The sequence below is a fragment of the Sceloporus occidentalis genome, unplaced genomic scaffold (genome assembly GCF_023333645.1).
Source record: "Sceloporus occidentalis isolate IW3139 unplaced genomic scaffold, rSceOcc1.0.p SCAF_2, whole genome shotgun sequence".
NCBI classification, from domain to species: domain Eukaryota; kingdom Metazoa; phylum Chordata; class Lepidosauria; order Squamata; family Phrynosomatidae; genus Sceloporus; species Sceloporus occidentalis.
In genome coordinates this window covers 242321748-242343792 of record NW_028316982.1, presented here as the reverse complement: position 1 = coordinate 242343792, position 22045 = coordinate 242321748, and the positions used below count along the sequence as shown (strand labels likewise).

The window sequence follows — 22045 nt, the reverse complement described above, 5'->3', positions numbered from 1 at the left end:
CACAAGGGCCATCCAGTCCAACCCGCTGTCATGCAGGAACTCACAAAGCATTCCCAACAGATGGCTATCCAGTCTCTGTTTAAAGACCTTCAAGGAAGGCGACTCCACCACTTTCCAAGGGAGTGTCTTCCACTGTCAAACAGTTCCTATGTCACAAGGTTCTTCCTAATGTTGAGGTGGAATCTCTTTTCCTGTAGTTTGAATCCATTGCTCCAGGTCCTATTCTCTGGAGCAGCAAAAAACAAACAGAGGCTGGATGGCCATCTGTTGGGGATGCTTTGATTTAGATTTCCTGCATGGCAGGATGTTGGACTGGATGGCCCTTGTGGTCTCTTCCAACTCTATGAGTCTATGATTCTGTCCTCAATATGACACCTCTTACTTATCTTCAACCTTACGAAAGAGTGAAGATATACAACCGAGCACCTAAATTAGAATTGCCCAAACCATTGTATTCATTTGAGATGTGGTGCTGGAGAAGAGTGGTGAAGGTACTGTGGACAGCCAAGAAGACAAACAAATGGTTCCTTGAACAGATCAAGCCTGAAATCTCCTTGGAAGCCAAGATGATAAACTGAGGTTCCCTTACTTTGGCCACGTCATGTGAAGGCATGACTCATTAGAAAATACAATAATGCTAGGAAAGGTGGAAGGCAGGAAAAAAGAGAGGAAGACCCAGACCCAAACCCTAATTGAGTTTACTAAATGGGTAAAAATTAGGGAGGTCACAGTCTAAATTTGCAGGACATAAGCACAGCAATGGAAGGCAGGGGGTCTTGTCTCATCCATGGGATTGCAATGAGTCGGGGACCCCGGGGTTGATTTGTCAACAGCAAATATTGTGCAAAGACTGTATCTTGTGTGCTTTCTGAGTCTGCTCTCCCAGCTGCTCCCTGGGGATGGAGAACTTCAGAGTCCTCAATATCCCTTTTTAAGGCTGATTATCTTTAAATCATTCTTGGACTTGACAGCCTTTGTGTTGGCTCTCCAGACAGAAAATTCAGTAGAAGAGGACACATGGCCATTCTGCTACAGAGAAGGGAAATATGTCTTGCACCAACAAAAGCGTAAAAGTAAACCCCCTCTGAAGAAATTTGCCAGTAAAACCCTGTGAAAGGTTCGCCTTAGGTTCGCTGTAAGTCAGAAACATCTTAAAGTCACACAACAATAATAGCAACAACACCAACAAGGTAGTAGTAGTAGCTATCTCTACAGACCAGGTCAGCTTATAGTGCCCTGTGGCGAAGTCAAAGTTTTTTGGGCACTAATCAGCACCAGTGCAGATTTACTGAAAAGTAAGCCCAATCTTATTAAGATACATAATTATACTGACCTTTTTTGTTTGTTCACACCAAAGAGCAGAACACTGAAAAGCCCATTTTAGAGCGGCATTATGTGCATGATTCAATGGGTATGCAAGAGCTGAAGAGGAAAGTATTAACTGCATGAAGCTAAACCTATACTTGAAAAGAGCTTAATCGACTAATAAGTACTGTACACTATTCAACTACATATTGAAACAGCAAATTTGTGATGCTCTCTGTATGCCATTGAACAGGATAACTAGCTACATTTCTTGCTAAATTAAGAATGCTAATTTTTTGTATTATTGTCAATTAATTCAACTATGAAAGGTTGCTGAATTTGTAGATAATTTCAGCTTTAACTGAATCATTACAATGATAGTTTATTTTTCATTCCCATTCGAATCCATTTTCTTCTGTTTACATTTTTACCTCTATGCCATGCTTATGTGTTGCTCACCAAAAGTAGGACCAAGATATGTCTTTACTACAGCCAACACACACAAAACTACTTCTCTGAAAGTTACTGGTTGGTGTGGGGAAATAATTTTTAATGGGAAAATGGCCATTGTAGAAATTAGAATGCATACACCTTATGCTCATAGTTGTAGCCAAATGGTTTATACATAATTTTCCAACATACAGATCATGTTGCAAATTTCTGTTTGCATATGAGTCCACATCATTTCCTTGTTTCTTTGCAAGTTGTGTGTCTGAACTGAGCAGTCTCCATAGTTTCTGTTTGTGTGTGCCTTCAATTTGTTATCTGACTTAGCCCAAGCCCAATAATGTCATAGGATTTGTTTAGGCAAGGAATACTCAGAGCAAAGTGGTTTTGCCATTTCCTTCCTCTTAACAACGACCAATTAAAAATAGCCTACAGCAACTGGTATTCATTGGTGGTCATCCATCCAAGCACTAAACATGGCTGGCCCAGCTTAACTAGCCAGATCACATGGGATTAAGTGCCTTTGGGGTATTTAGCTAGGGTACCAATCACTTATTTCTTTGTACCACAGAAACAGGAGGCAAGCAGGCAAATCATCATAGATTTCAAGTGGTTTCCCCAAAGTTAAAATGACAGATATTCAGTGACAGTATTCAATGTTTCATTTTATTTCAGAACAAAGTTCAGAGGCTACATGGATGGAAAGCATGACTAGGTAATGGATCATCAACCTATATTTGTGTTTCTCCTCATCATTTATAGTTAATATAGCAGAATGTTTATTGGAGTTCATCCATGATGAAGAAAAAGTGACCAAATTCTGTAATACAAAAGAAAATGAAGCGAGGGAAATATCCAACCAAAATGTTACACCTATTACACACAGACAACACACACACACACACACACACACACAGAGAGAGAGAGAGAGAGAGAGAGAGAGAGAGAGAGAGTCACAGAATCATAGAGCTAGAAGGCTAGGAAATCTTTGGCACACAAAAGTTTTGGCCTGCCATCCTTTCCTACCCAATCTACACAGCAAGGCTATTGCTATGTGACTCAGGGAGTTGCACCCCAAAACCTCTCTGGCCGGGGATCAGTGACTTCCCTAAAACAAGGGAAGATGTGCTTTCAAAGGGAGGGCTGGCTCCTGCAAAACAGGTCTCATGACCACCTGGCATACTTCTGAGGTGAACAAGAGGACTGTACCCTTCACATGGCACAAGAGAAGGTGTGGCTTGGAACACTTCTCCATATAAATAAATCAAATCAAACCGCTCTGAGCCAGTAGACCAAACTTTCCACCCCAGGGAGGTCAGCTTTCCTCTGGGTGTTTGCCTTTCCTGCTCCTGGCAGAGAATTTTGTTCAGGGAAAAAACATACACTATTTCCCCCTCACTGTCCTCTCCTCCCTCCCAGGCCACCTGAGGCAGAATCTGCTGGCTGCCTCCTTGTCCTGCATGCACTACTGGGAGTCCTGAATAATTTTACATTTTTCTTTTCCTCCCAATTTTTATTTTATTACAGTTCAGGAACTGGATAAAATGTCAACATATAAAAACAGCAACAACTGTCTAACAATTATTAACAACAAAATAACAAATCAAGAATGATTTGGATATGATAATGAAGAACTCCATCACAACATCAAGCATTCTGGAAAGACATTCTACAAGAAGATTCAACTGTGCCAGGATCTGATTAACATTAGAAGCTCATTAACACTGTGGACATTTTTAATTTTCCTCAATACCCTTCTTCTACATTATCATGTCCTGAATATTTAAAAGGACAAAAATAATCATGTGATATGCTAACCTTTGTTGCTGTTAACTGCAGCCAAGTCAACTTCGACTTATACTAACCCTATGAATGAGAAACCTTCAAGTTATCCTTTCCTCAACAGCCCACTCAGTTCTTGCATAACTTGCAGACACAGGGCCATTCATCTATTCTATTCATCTACTATAATGTGGCCTTCCCTCTTCTCCTACTACCTTCTACCTTGCCAAGCATTATTGTCTTTTCTATTGAGTCGTCCTCATGATTGACCTTACACTCTTAATAATTTATTGTAATGTATAAAGCTGTTGTCATAAAACAAACTTTTGGTACATTAAATACAATCAGTATTGAATAATATTAGATCTATGTTGATATGGACAACCACAAACTGCAGTAGGTCACCAAAGCAAATATGTAGTTATCATTATTGTTTGCTCCTCCTATGTCATTTTTCTTTTCTTTCTGATTCAAAATTTCTCTCTCAACAGCTGGGATGTGAGAGTAGAAGAAGTTGGTTATATGGTCCAAGCAAACCAGTCTATAGATATTCACATGCAGAAAACCTCAAAGCCTAGAGTTAGCAAGACAAAATAGAAAGAGAAAACAGACTTCACAATGTTACCTTTATGCACAATGTGTTGATATTTATTTTTAGAGAAACATTCAGAAGAGAATACCACTGCTGCTTGAATTAGGTATCTACAAAGAATTTGTCAAAACAATCATGTTTCTTCCAATTAACTTTTTAGATTTCTTTCAGGAGATTTCTTTCTTTCTTCTTCATTTTTATTTGAGTCTTCTAGATCCACTGCATACTCTAAAAGGAGAGACACAATATAAGCAGCCAACAATAAAGTCCTATGTAGTCGTACTATTATGTGGTAACCAGGACCCACATCCTCTATAAGGGAAAAAAGGAATGTTGCTGGTTTTCAGCTTCCATTAGCAGCCTACCACTGTATGCAATTCTGGCTGACATTTCTGTAGAATCTCCTCTGTTCCTAGAGCAAATATCCCTGCCCAGTCATCCAGGATAGCTCTATCCCTATCACACTCTAATCAACAAGATAAATTACTTTTAAGTCTTTGGAACTGGCTTGATTGTAGTTATCTAGCTTAATTCTTTAAGAAGGCAAGTCTCTGTAATAGTGCTATGAGCTGATAAGACCTGGCTGACCCATACAATAAACATGTGTTAAGATAAATTTCCATCAATATCCCAAGCTGCTATTTTCAAAGCAAATATACAAACTGGCTTCTACCTATACCATCTGGGCTGCAGGAATATCGCTACTAGATGGTTTACAACAGGGGTAGGCAACCTTTTTGAGCCGGGTTGCTGTCCCTCAGACAACTGGGGGGCCGAAGCCAAAAAATAAATAATTAAATAATTTAAAAAATTGAATATATAAATCAACCAGGACAAATGTAGGACAAAATGTTCAAATGGAAGACACTTTTTTTTAAAAAATGGAGGACACGCAAAAAAATTTGCTGATTTTCAAAAAAATGTTAATATAAATGCATGTTTCTGAGGCTTCTATAGACAATTGCCCCCCAAAGGCCCCGGTGGCAATCGGTGGCAGGACCAGGCTGGGGCCGGTCCCAAGGCCTTGCCGGGCCGCATCCGGCCCGCGGGCCGCAGGTTGCCTACCCCTGTCCTAGTGAATTGATTATAATTTCAATCCACATCTGAAAGAGGCTAAAGAAGGTGATAGGTTTACTTTCTAAGAGCAGAAGTAATTAAAAAAATAAATAAACCCCCACACATTAGCATTTTATTGACAGGCTGAACAACCAGTACAGCCTTAATTTCTAGAAAATGATAGGAATCCATTTATTTGCAAATAGGCCTTCCTTCATTTGAAAGCAATTACATTCAAGAAATTGTGCTGTGAAATCCAAATGCAGAGATTGCCCTGATTATTATGAAAATCCTAAACAAAATGATTTATAGGATGAATGGTGGAAACTGAACCACACAATATGATGGCCTGAATGGTGGAAACTGAACCACACAATATGATGGCCTGCAGCTATAGGCATTAACTGACCCATGCAATGAATTTATAGCTAAGTTTGGGGGTGACCAAGCTTAACTATCTTGGTTACTTTACACTCAATGCCTCCAACATTTTGAATTAGTGAAAATATAAACAACAAAGCTCGGGACTGAAATTCTCCTGCTGAGCTTCACAGTCATCTCTAAAGAGGCTTTGCCATGTGTTCAACAGAAGGCCAGAGGAAATTTCACACTATATTTATTACAGTATCAAGTGAGATGTAGAATGGAATGCTGGAAATGGTCCCAGAGTGCAATGTCTTTGGCTTACAGATCTGCCGAATTGTGTACCCTTGTGCAGCTTTCCTTTACATAGACCCAGGTTCAGATAATCTGCTCAGCTTCAGTATATTGACTCAATGAGATAGTCACTATAACCCTATTCAAGCGTTTACATACCCTTGTGTAGGATTAAGATGAGGAAGGAGATGCAGGGTCCACAGGGAAACCCTATCCAGCACTGAGGGCATTAAGCAGAAGGTCTTAAAAATGCTATACAAGCTGATAAGAAATGATAAGAATTTCCTGCTTTATCACGGCTTCCAATCATGACAGCAAGGGACATAGATAGAGGCAGAAAAGATAGCCAGGTATGTAGGGACTTTGAAAAGAACTATGTACATGCCTGTTACCATCTCCAAGCTTAAACCTACACATGTGCAAACAGATACCTGCATCTGGGCTTATCTCTCAGCCTAATCTACTTTACAGGGTTGTTATGAGGATAAAATTGCAGGTTTCCTTCTCTGAGCTCTTACTAGGAAGGACTGAATAAAAACAGTCTAAGCAAACATATGGCTACATCTGTCCTTGTAGCATTGCTAAGTGGAGAGCGACATATTTAAATATGTATATTTCCCAACAGTCCAGTCAATGCACTGGGCTGTGTGCCGGTTCACAGTTTTACCAAGCACCACACGATTCATACAAGTTTGTTCTTGTTGTGCATCTTCAAGTCATTTTTGATATGGCGACCCTAAGGTAAACCTGGAGTTTTCTTGGCAGAATTCGTTCCGAGGGTGTTTGCCATTGCCTTCCTCTGACAGTGTGACTCGCCCAAGGTCATCCAGTAGGTTTCCATGGCTGAGCAGGAATTTGAACCCTGGTCTCCCAGTGTCCTTAGACAAACACTCAAATCCCTACATCACACTGGCTCTCTGTATTCAAGCTTAGCGAAAACTACTATTGAATATGTGTGCCACTGGCTACAATACTTTTTTTTCCTGTCTGGAAATTCTCCAGAGAGCAGCAGCCAATGGCCAATGACTCAGGGACTGGAACCAGTCTGGACCACCACTCTGAGTAGCATTGAGTTTGGGCATGGTGGCTTCTCATTGCCCATTGCCACTGTTTCTTTTTCCATTTCTGACTTTTATGTGTCTGCACCATTAGCCCTTTAGAAGCTAGAAGAGGGACAGCAAACCTAATCCAATAAGCTATGGCTTGTTCAGGGTGTTAGTTTAAAAGAAGGAAGTGTTGCACCCATGGCATGGATACCTTTTTCTCTTTTGTAGCCTTAAGGATGCAAAATGGACTGAACTGTGCAGCCCCCATAACCCTATTCTAATGACATGTACTGTAGAATGAGGTCTCTCAGCCCTCCCAATGAGGAACGTTAATGCAACTTTCCTCACTGGGAGGTCACAGAGATCTCATTCTACAATTTCTCCTGAAAGAGATGAGAAGGGGCTATGGTGCAGGGAATGGAGATTGCTGGGAGGAGGAAATCTTCCACAGAAAGCATGGGTTTGTTGTTGTATGTCTTCATTTCTGACATATGGCAATCCTAAGGTGAACCTATCATGAGATGTTCTTATTGAGATTTGTTCAAAGGGTTTTGCCTTTGCCCTCCTCTGAGGCTGAGACAGCATGACTTGCCCAAGAACATCCAGTAGTTTTCCATGGTGGGAATTTGAGCCCTGTTCTTCAGAGTCATAGCCCAAGACTCAAACTGCTACACCATGCTGACTCTCATCCCATGTTAAGCATGGTTGCTTAACATTTATTCTGCAGGAGCAACAGGGATTAAAACCACATTTCTATATGACAAAACAACACTGATACTTACAGCAGCACCAGAAGCGCCAGGACGTCCTCTCTCACCTGGGAGACCACGGGGATCCTGAAAAATAACATATTTAGATATCAGAAAGGCATTCTGATCTTCCAAGCCCACTGATACATTTTATTCTATGTGTCAAGGTGGCTCTCTACAATATTGACATAATAGACAGGAAATAAAACATGTAGAGGAAGAACTTGTATTTTGAGGGGGCCCAACTGACTTGTGCATTTGAGTACTGTTAACAGAGATTCACTGTGTGCACTTATTCCACCTGCTAAGCAAGCAGAAGTCTGATCAATGCCTTTGATGGAACGGAATGGGAGACCATACCTGCCTTGAGCTACATGGAATGCAGTATAGACATGCATTCTAAATGCATGGCCAATTAAGAGGCAAGGCAAGGGAGGTATGTTTTCTTCAGCTGTCAATGGACTGTGTGTCCAGCCCACAGTGATAGTGTGATGTTATTATTGCTTTAAAAAAAAAATAGTTGAGCAGCACAATACTCACCATGGGACCAGGAGATCCATTCTCACCTGGAAACCCAGATTCACGCTAGAATAAGACAAACAAAGGAAATTAAACTCATATCAAGCTTCTGGGTGCTGAGCTGCTGAGACACCATACCCAGAATGTTGTACATGATTGTCGTTCTCATTGGTTGAACACTAGAGGGTGTTGCACTGATAAGTAAGACGCTGGGGTTGTTCCCACTTAAGATTTGAAACGATTTAAAATACAACGTTTTTAATAAAATCGATTCAAAATAACACTGTTCTTATCCCGCTATCCGAATCGCTTTGTTCATCGTTCCCATCTGGTTATTTAAATCGAAGTTTTTACCTGCAAGCGTTCCTACTTGGCATGAAATTGGTGTTTAAATAAAGCGATTCTTCTCCTCCATACCTTATTTGGAGCTGTCAATCAATAGTACGTCAGAATGACGTAACGTTAATCCGGAATATTTGGAAGCGATTTATCTTTTGGCATCGTTTCCATTTCATTGACAGCCAGGGAGAATCCCTTCAGAGAGCACAGAGATCAATGGGAGAGGCTTCTGGCAAAAAGCGAAGCTCTTTCCAGAGGAACTATGGGATAGGTTTTGGAGGGCAGCATCCTGTCTCCCAAGACAGCCAGGGAGAATCCCTTCAGAGAGCACAGAGATCAATGGGAGAGGCTTCTGGCAAAAAGCGAAGCTCTTTCCAGAGGAACTATGGGATAGGTTTTGGAGGGCAGCATCCTGTCTCCCAAGACAGCCAGGGAGAATCCCTTCAGAGAGCCCAGAGATCAATGAAGGAGGCTGCTGGAAAAGCAGGGAGGGAGCACTCTTCCCAAAGATTCTCTTTCCAGGGTTGGAGGAGAAGGCAGATTCCATTTGAGAAATGGAGGGAGAAAGGCTCTATCCCCCCCCCCCCCCCAATTGATCAGAGCCCTTCCTTGCCTGGGCGAGATCAGATGCCTCCTCGCGAGGAGCCTTCCCTTCCCTGTCAGGGCGAGATCAGATGCCTCCTCGCGAGGAGCCTTCCCTTCCCTGTCTGGGCGAGATCAGATGCCTCCTCGCGAGGAGCCTTCCCTTCCCTGTCTGGGCGAGATCAGTGCCCAAGCGGGCAGGGAATGCCTCTTTGAGAGGAGCCTTCCCTTCCTGCCTCTCCTCCGTTAGAAATGGGCTCTCCCCACACAGAGGGGAGGTTGCAATCCACCAGGGGAAGCCTTGTAGTCCTTTGGCAGATGCAGGCGCTTGAGCAGCCGGGACTTCAGGCGCTTAAAGCGCTGAAGAGATTAAGCGCCTGTAAACCATTAAAATAAAAAATAAAAATAATCCTTATCTCTTATTGAAAGACCACAGCGGACAAAGGGGTGAGGTAACGCAATTTCAAAGGCTGTCGTTCCTATTTAAATGCTCCGGTTCCTAAATCGAATCAATGGAAAAACGTAGGTCAGACCCTAGTGTTTTTTTAACACGCGTTAAATGAGGAAAACTCGAATCAAAATTTTATTCCGCTCTACAATTCGATTTGTAGTGGAGACGATTGCGGGTTGCTCTAGAACCGTTCTAGGTTTAAATCGGATCCTAATAGGAACGCCACTCCTTGGATTCGATTCAGAACGCGGGGTTTCACCTAGTGAGAACAACCCCGCTGTCTCAATTGGTAGCCTCGTTTCAATAAAAGGTTACCGCTAGTATGTCAGAAAGGACACAGAGCTGTCAATTTCTCTAAGGAGTCCAATCAGTTTTAGTTCCCAGACAAATTTAGCTGAGCACTGATTTATCCAATTTATTTCACAGATGTGCAATCATCTTCTAGACAGTACTTTCCAAGATGTAATGAATTCATGAGCACCAAAAAGATGTCCATTTTCCCAGCAACATGTTGCTGCTTCAACTGTGAAGGGAAAGTACTGTACATATAACACTTCTTTGTGGTCTGGATCCCACGTAATGAAATGAGCATCAACAACCCAACAACTCAGGAAGAATTGTATTCCTTTAGCTGTCATGTCAAGACCAATCTTTCATGCACTGTACTTGTATGACTTCATTGAAAACAATTAATTTATTGTGGAAACAAATGTTTGTAGTTCACTTTGAAAATTATACTAGCCCAAGCATATTGGTGTAAAGAGATGCTGGGAAAGTTAATTTTTGGACTACAGCTGCCCAGATCTGTCAGCCAGCATGGCCATACCCATAACCATGCTGGCTAAGATGTTATGAACAGTGTAACCCAGTAATTTTTCTAACTTCTTGCTAAAAGAGCATATGAACATATGTGTGCTTGCATGGATAAACACATAATTGGTTAGTTTATCTTTGAAAGCTAATTCTCAATGGAGGCAGACATCCTACTTAAAGAAAAAGATAGGATGCCTTTCCCATTCATTTGAGGTTGGAGATGTATTCCCTACCTTAGCACCTGGAGCTCCAGCTTCTCCTTTGGAACCATCTAATCCAGGGTAACCCTAGAAATTGAGAGGAAAATTATAAGGGTCACATTGGCTCTTCTGACACACTTGTGTCCAGAGAAATTTAAAACAAATTATTAAAACAAATATATAACATTTACAAACTTACTCTGTGTCCTTTTACACCAGGAAGACCTGGGGTTCCAGGAAAACCTCGAGCACCCTAGAAGTAAACAAAAAATCCGTTCCAAATGAAAAACATTTTTCTGACATAACAAAAGCTAAAATACAGAGTAAGAAACTGAAGGACCAGGTCCCTTGTCTATTAGGCTTTTTTAACCTACACATATGGGTGAAGGAAATAATATAGAATAAGGAGGAGGGGAAAAAACCCAATATCCTCTTTAGCCCTTGACTCTGTATCTGATGATATTGCTAAATACACCCTGCAGTGATTAAGTGCTTTGCTTGCTCCCTTTTTTCAGCAGACTATGATACAGTGGCACTCTTAATACATCAAGTTACACAGAATTATGAGGTAAAGTACAGAGATCATCAACACCAATTCATAACAATGCAGTACATTTCACTCATGCCCTAACCTTTTCTTCCCCCTCTCTCTAAGACCTGCTGCCCTTTACAGGTTTCTATACTCTCTGTATATCAAGATAAGTGCCAAAGGCCTCAGAATTTGGAAATGTCTACAGAAGAGAATATCAGATTCTATGTTCTTTCCCCCCTTGTCTTCCAAAGCAGGCTTCATATGGCTGCATAGATACAATTTACAATGCACAAGCAATAGCTGGCGAAGTCTGTAGAATTCCTAGTGATCAGGGTTTCACTGCTTTTCTCCATAGCTAGAAGGTACAGACTAATTTTTTTTTAAATACAGATATATTTAATTTTCTTTTTTTTTTTCAAAATTTGGCTTTTATTTGGTACAAGGAAGGTTGGTTGCACCAATCCATAGTTTTGAATTTGTTTAGTGCATAATTTTGATTTTGCTTTATATAGCAAACACAGCAATAGCCACTTACAACTCTCTCTTTGATCCGTTCCCCAATACTGTCCATCATAGTCTAGATTTCTAGGCCACCTTGAAAACTCAGGTGGTTTCAAATACACCAGAGGCTCTCACAAATCCTGAGTAGCCCAAGCCAAAGATCCGGTTGCTTTCCCACTTTTTATTAAATAATAGGTTTAAATCTGATAGTAATGAGGCCACTTCAGCCTAATTCAGAAGAAACTTCATCTTCAAAGATGTCTGTTCACATCAGCTTAATGTGCTCTCAGAAGACTGTGGCTTCTGCTAAATATCTGAATCTAGTTGTATATATACTGATACAGACAATATACTGAATACATCCTCACCTGAGGCCCAGGTGATCCATGTTCTCCTGATTTGCCAGGTTTGCCTGATTCACCCTGAAAAGTAATGTATGCAACTTATTTACTTTATTTTCAAAAAAGGACTATATTTGTACAAAATGTGAGACCAAAAGAGAACATGAGAATCATCAAAGAAATTAATGTGCTATTTACTAAGACAGACTAAATCTTACATAGCCTGGCATTGTATCTTAAAACAAAATTTGTAAGAAGACACCTTCCCCGTGCATTTTAAGATATGACCCCTGCACTTTCTCTTTAGGAAATGATTTTATGCCATTAGTGTTTTAATATGATAGGTTATTTAATTTTTTAAAACTTTTTTTATCATTAGGCTTTTAGCTAATCTTGGGTCACATGTCAGGAGAAAGTTAGGATATAAATTAAATTAGATAAGTAAATAGCAAATAATGGAGAGAAGTGTTAAGAGAACCATGGGGTTCCATTCTCTTGCGTTTCCCTCTCAACTATGGAAAGCCCCAAAAATCCTGGAAGGGAGAGGTGGGATATAAATAAATATTTTATTATTATTACACTAGATAAGACCCTGACTATGGAGCATTTACCATCCTCTCTTGACTCATGGCCATTTTCTATGCAAATATGGGTAGCCCCTTTTGCCGTGGTGCTATACACACTGGCCTTTTTCTCACAACAATTATGTCCCAGAGGTCAAGTGCACACTGTGTGCAACAAGGCATCTTTTTCTTGTCAGGATCTTGCTTCTTGTGAATTTAATTTACTTAAACTATATAGCAACTGGTTGCCATGTACTTCTTACACAAGAAAAAGACAAAACTGGTTTCTGCTTTCACCGTTTGTTTTGTTTTCTTGCAATATATTTCTCCCACTCATCATTTTTCTCACTCACTTTATTTATTTATTTATTTATTTTATATGCCATTTTCTCCCAAATTGACCCAAGGTGGTTCATAAAAAACACTTAACAACAACAATGAAATAATACAGCGTTTAAAGATAATTAAAACACCACATTAATATAATAGTCACATACTGTACTACATTAAAAATATAAAACCATTACTTCAGTAATTACATTGCTCCAGTTAACCTATAGGGATCTTGCAGTGTATTAACCAGTATGTAACAGTCAATTGAAAATACAGTAGCTGGCCACACAGTCCATCTAGATAAAGCTAAGGGATAAAATATGATGCTCATTACAAACTTCCTAGTGGCTAAGAAACCTAAAAAAACGCAATACAAGCAGTCTTCATTCTCACAATTTGCTCTGTTTTCAAAGCTCAGAGTGAGTTTCCTTCCATATGCAGCCAAAATGGCACTATTAATAAACAAGAGGGAGGTGTTTGCATGCTTGTAAGAACCCTGAAATCTGCAAAAGTACAAATAACTATTTTTTTAAAAAAATATTAACTGGCAGCATATGCTCCTACTGTCCTGATTTGGGAGGGACAGTCCCAATTAATCCTCTGCCTTCCCACTTTTTCAGTTGCTTTTAAAATGTCCCACTTTCTCTCTCCTCTCCCTTTTTTTCTTTTTGCCTTTGGCTAACTTCAGTTGCTGCAAACTGAGTTAAAAATGCAAAAGTAGTTTGTACTTAATTAACTCAGCAAGGAGAGAGGAGAAGAGGGTTGGATATTTTTCTTCCCAGTAGACTCAACCAAAAGCAAACTACCAGCATCTCTTAGTGTATATGTTCTTCCCCATTAATAACTTTTGCCATATTGGCTATACTCTGATGTTGCTTGGTTACAAGTGTACTGGTTCTCATCTGTGACACTTACTACAGTTATTGCACATTGTTATGGTTATATTGTTTTTAAACAATAACAAGATTAAAATATATATTTGGGTGGAGGCAAATAAATGCTTGGAAAAGGCAAATCACTACTTCTGGAGACATCCAGAACTGATAGTGGGTTTGTTAAAAATATCTCAGCATTCCATGGCAAACCTAGAAAACGAACTTGAAGGGACTTTGAATTCAGATTCATGGCTATTTTTTCAGCCAGAAATATTGCAATACAGTCAACAACATGTATTGGCAAAAGGCGACTTTCATCCCCACCACAGTTCTCCACCCCTGTTTTAAGGAGAAAGGAAAATGTTTGCATTGCCACCAATGGGGATATTTTCCCTAAAGATCTGAGCCATACAAAGGGAACACAGTTTTGGCTGGAGAGTGAAGGGATAAGGCTGCCTTTGGAACACCATGCATTCATTCTTACAACCATCACTTGGCAGCCTCTTCTTTTTTTTATTTAATCTATCTATCTATCTATCTATCTATCTATCTATCTATCTATCTATTTTACAAACCTCAAATGGCCAGACATTACACAATAAGTGTAACATGAGATTTGGCTCTCACCTGCACACCTTCCAAAATTCTGGCTAATAAATATAATACATGGTCTAATGAATATAACATAATATAATATACAGTGGTGCCTCGGGTTACGAAATTAATTCGTTCCGCTGTCAATTTCGTAACCCGAAAGGCTTTCGCAAGCCGAATCCCCATAGGCGCTAATGGGGAAAAGCCGCGATTCCGTGTGAAATCGCGCCGAAAAGCACCAAAAGTTTTTTCGTAACCCGAAAAAACTTTCTTAACCCGGAAAATTTTTTTTAAATTATTTTTTTTCGTATCCTGAAAATTTCGTAACCTGGGTATTTCGTATCCCGAGGTACCACTGTAATGAATATAAGGTCACCAGAAGTTGAACAGCACTTGATCAAACGCATCTGAGGAAGCAGACTTACATCTATGAAAGCTGCCAACTTCTTTCTTTCAGTTAAGACTCAAAGGTGCTACAAGATCTCTCTACATACTGATTCTACACACTAACACAGCTATATCTTTAAATTCTAACACTTGATACTAGCTCTTTTTAATTTTTCTGACTTTTCTTTAGCTTACAATCAAATCAAATTACTTGCAGTTAGAATTTTCCTGTTTTATATCTCTCCAATACAAGCGGGCTTTCCTCTGAACGTGGCCCACAGTTTAGTCCTAAATAAGTATATGTACTAGTGCATAGGTCAACCTTGTGTATAAGTCGAAGGTAGGTTTGGGGGCCAAAAATCTGGATTTTAATATGACCCATGGAAAAGTTGAGGTTAAAACTGAAGGGCATGTAACCAAGGATGTAAAGCATGTCCTGCTCGCTCTTCTTGCGTCTTCCCAGCCTGGCTGCCCCTCCAGAAGAAAATAGACTGGGAAGAGGCTTGGGGAGGGAGCGTTTGCTCTTTTTGCATCTTCCCAGCCCGGCTGCTGCCTCTAGAGGATATTGGGCTGGAAAAGTCTTAGCAAGTGAACGCTCCCTCATCCTACAATCTTATGATCATATTGACTCATCATGTATAAGTCAACCCAGGTTTTGGGGGTCAAGTACTGTATACATTTTTTGACTTAGAGACGAGTACATACAGTAGGTAAGTCTTTGTGAGCTCATTGATAAGTGAGTGCTAAGTGTATCTTGTGAGCATACACAAGACTGACCAGCAGGACCAACAACATAATGCTGTTGTGTGCTTTACTATTGTTCAGGATTAAGCCAGCAGTCAGCCATGGGCACTTTATTCTACACACACACTTTAGCCCTGTCAGTCAGTCAATTAGCATCCCATTATCCACTGAGAAGGATTAGTCCTGATATGACTATTTTGGGGTCCCACTGCTAATTTATTTCTTATTGTTTTTATTTCTGCTAGTCTTGGGATTCCCCCTAAGCCTTCAAACACCTCCTCTTAAATGTAGATGGTTCCACTTTGTCTACATTAGAATTGACATCTACACTATTGAGAATGCTATCAAGTACACAGGGTGATACAGAAAACATAGTGTTTTAACGCTCCAAACAGTCATACATCTTAATTTAACATGGCGTTTACAGCAAGCTCCTCTATCCCAAGCCATTGGAGTTAACTATTCTGAAGCCATGGTTTCAAAAGAATAATGAGTCAGAATACTCACATCATCGCCAGGTTTTCCAGGAGGTCCAGCTGGCCCACGGGGACCCATTGGACCCTAGGGAGAAAAGAAAAAGGTATACATAGAAAGCGTGAAATGTGGTCTCTTATAGACAGTGTGCCCATATGCTAAATTCAAGCTCTTCTGCAGCTGTAGACTCCCCAAGTCACTTGGTCATGCTAGTGCTCCTTCTGTCCCTATCTGGAGATGTATACACTGACTTGCTGAAAATCTGTTTTTAATGCTGGAAGAAAATACATCTACAATAGACTAGGTGATTTCGATGAAATGTGGCTTCAGAAATACACCAAATAGCTATCTAATAAGATGCTGACATAATAGAGTTCTATAAAGTTATGCAAGGTATGGAGAAAGTAGAAAAGGAGAAGAACATGTTCCTTTCTCTCTAGAAACAAGATTCGGTTAGGAAGGTTGAACAGTATGAGATTTAGAACAGATACAGGTACCAGTACTTCTTCACACAACTCAATAGATAAACTGTGAAATTTGCCACCATGGGATGTAGCAATGGCCAGCAACCTGGATAGTTATTTAAAAAGAGGATTAGGCCATTAACAGCCATCGTCACTAATATGGCTATATATTACCTTCAGTATTAGAGGATGCAGACCTCTGAATACCAACTGCTGGGTAACATAAGCAGGAAAGTGCTGTTGCACTCATGTCCTGCTTGTAAGGGGCTTCCCATAGGCAACACATTGGTCACAGTGGGAAACAGGGTAAGGGATTAGACAGGCCTGTAGTCCAATCAATATAGTTCATCATATGTTCTAATAGCCTGCTCCAAAGAGCAGATACTCTCTTTGGAGCAGGCCAAAGAGCAGGCCTGACACCATTGGGAGGCTGGGGAAAACTGAACAAAATGTTTAAGCAAATGAATGACATCCTCTTTGTTTTCCATTCATCATAAATAGGGTATCTGTTAATCATCTTGTGCATACAATTAAGATGGCCAGCACCACTTTGCACACATAAAATGCACACCAATGCGGGAACTGGAAATACAGTTAGCGCTCTGTATTCATGGATTTTTTTTATCCATGAATTCAAGCATCACAGCTTGAAATTTTTAAAAAAACTACAAATTTCAAATAGCAAACCTTGATTTTGCCATTTTATATCTGGGACACCATTTTACTATACCACTGTATTTAATGGGACTTGAGCATTCAGATTTTGGTATCCATGGGTGTGTGTGTGTCCTGGAACCAAATCCGAGCAGATAACAAGGGCTCGCTGTACAGTATTAATATACATTAAGAAGTGATTATGGGCACAAAATGTAGTTTTGAAATAACGCAACTACAAAGACATGAAGTTGTATAAGCGTCCTTAACAGAATAGAGTGACATTGCTCCTGGAAAGCTTTCATATGTGGTACAGGCAAGCTGTATTTTTATTAAAGTATACAGACAACTGGAAGATGAGTTGTAAAAAAAAATATATTAATCAACTTCTTGGATGCAGGATTGCAACTTTAGTATATTTTTTAACCTCATATCTGTTTTACCAATATTTTTAACTGCCACTTCTGATACTTCTTAAAATAATATGTAATTGTATTGTTTACTTTTTCAGAAACAAACTTTGCACACCAATTTAAATAGAATTTGTAGAATGATAACAAGTAAGGTGGAGCATAAACTATGACTATATAAGTTATGTGCTGTATAAAGTATGTATATACAACTCAACAGGCCTCTCAACGTAGGCAGGATACAGACCGCCCAAAACGGGCAATCTCCCGCCGCCCTGGTTTGCTCCATGGGGAAGCCTCAGCCTCCAGACCGCGGGGCTTCCCCGCGGAGCAAAACTGTGACGCTGCAATGGAAACTGTCCATGTTTGCTAAGCCTGAATTTCATTTACAACCGAGCCCCTTCAGCAAATCTCTCTGTTACTTCCTTGTCTATAAGCATCTGTTTCAACTATTTTGGCACATGGCTCAGGAAGTTCTGGCAAGGGATGTAAAGACCCAAAGCCATTCCTAAATAGTCAGCTTTCATGTTAGAGCATCCTGTTTGACTGGTCTGTGCAATCTTGGAATGGTAAACTTTTAAATAATTTTTTACATCAAATGAAAAAATTAATTAATTTGCAATGAAATATAGTTTGCCACACCTTTGGTATTAGGGAAGATGGTACTGATGTGACTTGGATGAAGTAACTATACTATAACATCAGAAAGCCCTATTGCAGGAATGAAGAACGTTTCACTCTCTTAACATTGTTAGACTACAACTTCTATGATCCTTCAACACTTGCTATGTGGTTAAGTTCACTAAGATGACTAAGCAAATTGGCTTCAATGGAATTGAACTGAATTACAGCCTAAATCAAGCAGCAACTACAGTAGCTCCAAAAACTATGAGAATGCCAATGAGGATGCATCTCAGCCACCCTGTTCTACACAGAAACTATGAAACAGCATGTAATAATAACACTATTATTGTGTTATTGTGAATTCTCTCACAACCACAAGCCATCCTCCTTCCACCATCCCAACCCACAGATATATCCACTATGTCAGAATAATATCAAATATGAATAATCAGAAGCACCAGAAGATGTATTCACAGCTGGCCTAAACTATTTCAAATTTTATTATGAATGCATGAGAATATTTCTACATCTAAATTACTCTCAACATGTGTTCACAGAAATTTCAGGAATCTCTTCCCATGAAAACATACATGCATATGTTAATTTTTGGATGTGTAAGCATTGTTTTATGGAGGGAACTCAATGGCCCATAGCTCAGCATCAGGTACATTACATGGGGCTTCTCAATCAAGGAAGCCAGCATGGTCCACGGCAGTTTGGTGGAAAGAATCAAACAAAATATAAGCACATTGGCCTGGCATCCTGTTGGTGACATACAGAAGCTTAACTGCGAATTACACTTTCACATGTACTTCTTTGAATCTTGTGGAAGGTAGTATTAAGTTCTTCCTTCCACAAGCCCAGCTCCTCAGTGAACAACAAACATTCACCATCTTTGCAGCCTCCTGTATGTACAATGGCAGTGAATTATACTCTGTCAAAATAATGAAGGATGTTGGTCCTAGTCCTTACTTTTAGGGCCACTGGAAACAAACCACATACCATCATCTGGTAACAAAACCATTAAAGGACCCACCACTTCCACCTTAGCACCATTCCATTTTGCAAGGAGTGCACAACAAGGTCAGAGGCAGGATGAAAGAATTCTTTGTTTGTATAACCTGCCTTGTCCATATTGGAAGATCCAGTGTGAGTGTCTAGTGTCAGCTACCCTTGAGATTACCATTCTGGGAATGGTGATAAGGCCCCCTAAAATAATTTTCTCCACATTACTACACTGAAGTTCCCAAAATTATTTGGTGGTGAGGATGCTAGCCATGGAGATTAAGCTAGTACAAAATCCAGATCTTACAAAAGTTACTGCTTTGGACTACAGCCTCCAAATTACTTCAACAAGTGTAGTTATTTTTTCCAAGCTCAGACAAAACTGTAAAATGTAGATCCAAGCTCATGGGACATAATGATTCCCCAGGTACCTTACCATAGGTCCTTGCATCACTCCCATCTGAGCACCGCCTGCTTTCTCATCAAATCCTCCAGCCATCTGAGCAGCAAAGGTCTGTAAAGATAAAAGGAGAAAAAGAACATACTCAGTTTCAGTGAGATGTTGAATGTGATGTGGTCAGATGGAGAACATTTGTACAATGAGAAACGTGAGAAGGCTTTTCAAAAGACCTAAAGTTCTCTTAGTATCTGATGGGCAACTGTACACGTCACGGAGGAAGAAATTAGGACAAGCTGGTTCTCTTTTTACATGCTTACTCTACTCAGGGTTCATACCTCCATGCAAATATTTTATTGGGCAAGCATATCATATAGATGTTAAAGAAAGGGTTTTTCTAAGTAGCAGTTATTGCAGTTGGTCATCCTATTGTAAAGTTTCATCATTTGCCACAATAGAATATGGGCAGATGGTCTGTAGTGTAGTGGTACAGACTTTTACAACAGCTGGTTGAATAGTTGCTTTAAAATATAACAAATTTTTCATTATACCCAGAGGCAGAGTGTCTGTAACACACAAATACATCAGTGAATCTAAATAGTACCAAATGACACTTGTAATGATTAGGAAGTGTAGCTTTAAAATAGTCATTGGCAAATCAAACTGAAGGTGCATCTACACAGTACACTGTAGAAATGATGCAATTTTACACCACTTTTACACCTATGGAATCTTGGGATCTGTAGTTTTACAATGTCTTTTGCCTTTTCTGCTCAAGAGTGCCTTCCTCAAAAACTTGTATGCATTTAAAAATTAGCAGAAAGACCCCACAAGATGCCTCTCTTTGAAGAAACCTTTAATTACACCACAACTAGAAAAAAGTTCTTTTTGGATTATGACTCCCAAAATCCCCCATCATAGAATCATGTCCAAAGCTACTTCCTCAAGATAGGTTGTTGTTATGTGTCTTCAAGTCATTTTCAACTAATGGCGACCCTAAGGCAAACCTATCATGGGATTTTCTGAGGCTGAAAGTGTGTGACTTGTTCAAGGGCATCCATGGCCAGCCGGGAATTCTAATCCTGATCTCCAGGGTCATAGTCTGCTGCTCAAACCACTATGCTATGCTGGCTCTCTGAGACTGGCTACTTCCAAATATAATTGACTTGCTTTGTTTTATATACATATAGAGGATAAAAAACACTCTTTTCCATCCATGTTTTCATGCAGACTAGCCATTCTACCGCAAGACATCCAAATCAGTCTCAGTTAAATGGAAGCATAAAATAAGTAAGTGGCACATTTATTTTTTGTTGTTATTTGCCATCAAGTCAGCTTTGGCTTATGGCAACTCCATGAATGAGAGACCTGCATACATCCTGGCCATCAATGGCCCTATTTAGTGCTATGACTTGTCTGAATCAATCCACCTGTGATTTTTCACTTTTTCCTGTTGTACACATATCTAACAGTAAATATATTTTAATATGTACATTTTCAGTACTTTTTATATGTATCAAACAATACTACATTATGACTCATCAAATGACTAACAGTGGGAATTAAAGTATGCTGAAATCCTAATAGATGATCTTAAGTAAGCTTACTGATGGAATATATCTTGTTATCTAGATCAGACATTCAACTGACCTGTTCCAAATTCTGCCTCTCAATTAAAATCTGTTTAGCTTTAACATATACGTGAGACACACTGCTAGCTATTGAGTCCTGGGCCTTGCATATAATTTTGAAAGCTGAAAATTAATGTTTCAAATATTTCCCTGGCATATTTACATACACTTGGCTGGTACAGCCATGGCTCCACTAATACAAGAATACTCCAACAGACCCCAAACTTTCCAAAGGTAGAGTTATCTAAATCAGTTGAATGCAATCAACTAGGGATGAAGCAATTTTTACAAGAGTTTACAAAGTGCTGTGGAGCCAAAATGCAACACAGAGGGAGCCTACTGAAATCAATGGGCTTTTAAAAATGCATATCTAATTCTGTGTTAGTTTTTTAGCCCACATGTACATCCCCTTAGTGGGCTTTGGAAAGTCTTAATTCTTCTATAATGCAGCAGTTTTCAGCCTTGAGGAAACTCTCCTTGTATCAGCTGCCATGGAATCACTGTGAGTTACAATGGGGCATATGACCTATCTTTTATATACATGGGGCAACAACTGCCATGTGATGTAGGCTATATTTCAGAAGAAGGCAATGGCAAAACCACCTCTGAGTATTCTTCAACTAAGAAAATCCTATGAAATTTATGGGGTCACCGTAAGCCCACAGGCCATTTGAAGGCACATACACACATACAAACACACAATGGTCCATCCTGGCATGCACCACTGTTAACTCTGCATACATTATGCTCCTCTATGGATGCCAACTGTTAGGTTGGCTTGAGAAAAGTGGAGTTTGTTGTTTTCTTAGGAATATTGTTTACCATTGCTAATTAGTTTGTTGAAGAATCCTATTATGTTTTGGGTTTTTTTTTTGGGGGGGTGAACTATATGTTTCCCCAACACATGATCTGAAAAACCCTACTCTAATGCAGCTGAAGCTTGCATCTAAACCAATAGAGGGGTGAAAGTGATTTAAG

The 22045-nt window shown here is 39.8% G+C and overlaps 1 protein-coding gene across 2 annotated transcripts in view; it reads right to left on the bottom strand.

The window, feature by feature from the left end:
* Window positions 1-2441: 2441 nt before the first annotated feature.
* The window catches only part of LOC149319881 (NEDD4-binding protein 2-like 2), a 66077-nt gene continuing 46473 nt past the window's right edge, over window positions 2442-22045 (bottom strand). The window contains exons 15-23 of one of the 2 annotated variants that reach the window (XM_089512519.1): window positions 19476-19553; window positions 15916-15969; window positions 11940-11993; window positions 10738-10791; window positions 10572-10625; window positions 8175-8219; window positions 7668-7721; window positions 4160-4354; window positions 2442-2572 (exon numbers count right to left, since the gene is read on the bottom strand). In XM_089512519.1, coding sequence (XP_089368645.1) covers window positions 4337-4354; window positions 7668-7721; window positions 8175-8219; window positions 10572-10625; window positions 10738-10791; window positions 11940-11993; window positions 15916-15969; window positions 19476-19553 — 411 coding nt within the window. In that variant the 3' untranslated portion in view covers window positions 2442-2572; window positions 4160-4336. The remainder of the gene's footprint in view (window positions 2573-4159; window positions 4355-7667; window positions 7722-8174; window positions 8220-10571; window positions 10626-10737; window positions 10792-11939; window positions 11994-15915; window positions 15970-19475; window positions 19554-22045) is intronic. The other variant, XM_089512520.1, reaches the window with a different exon arrangement.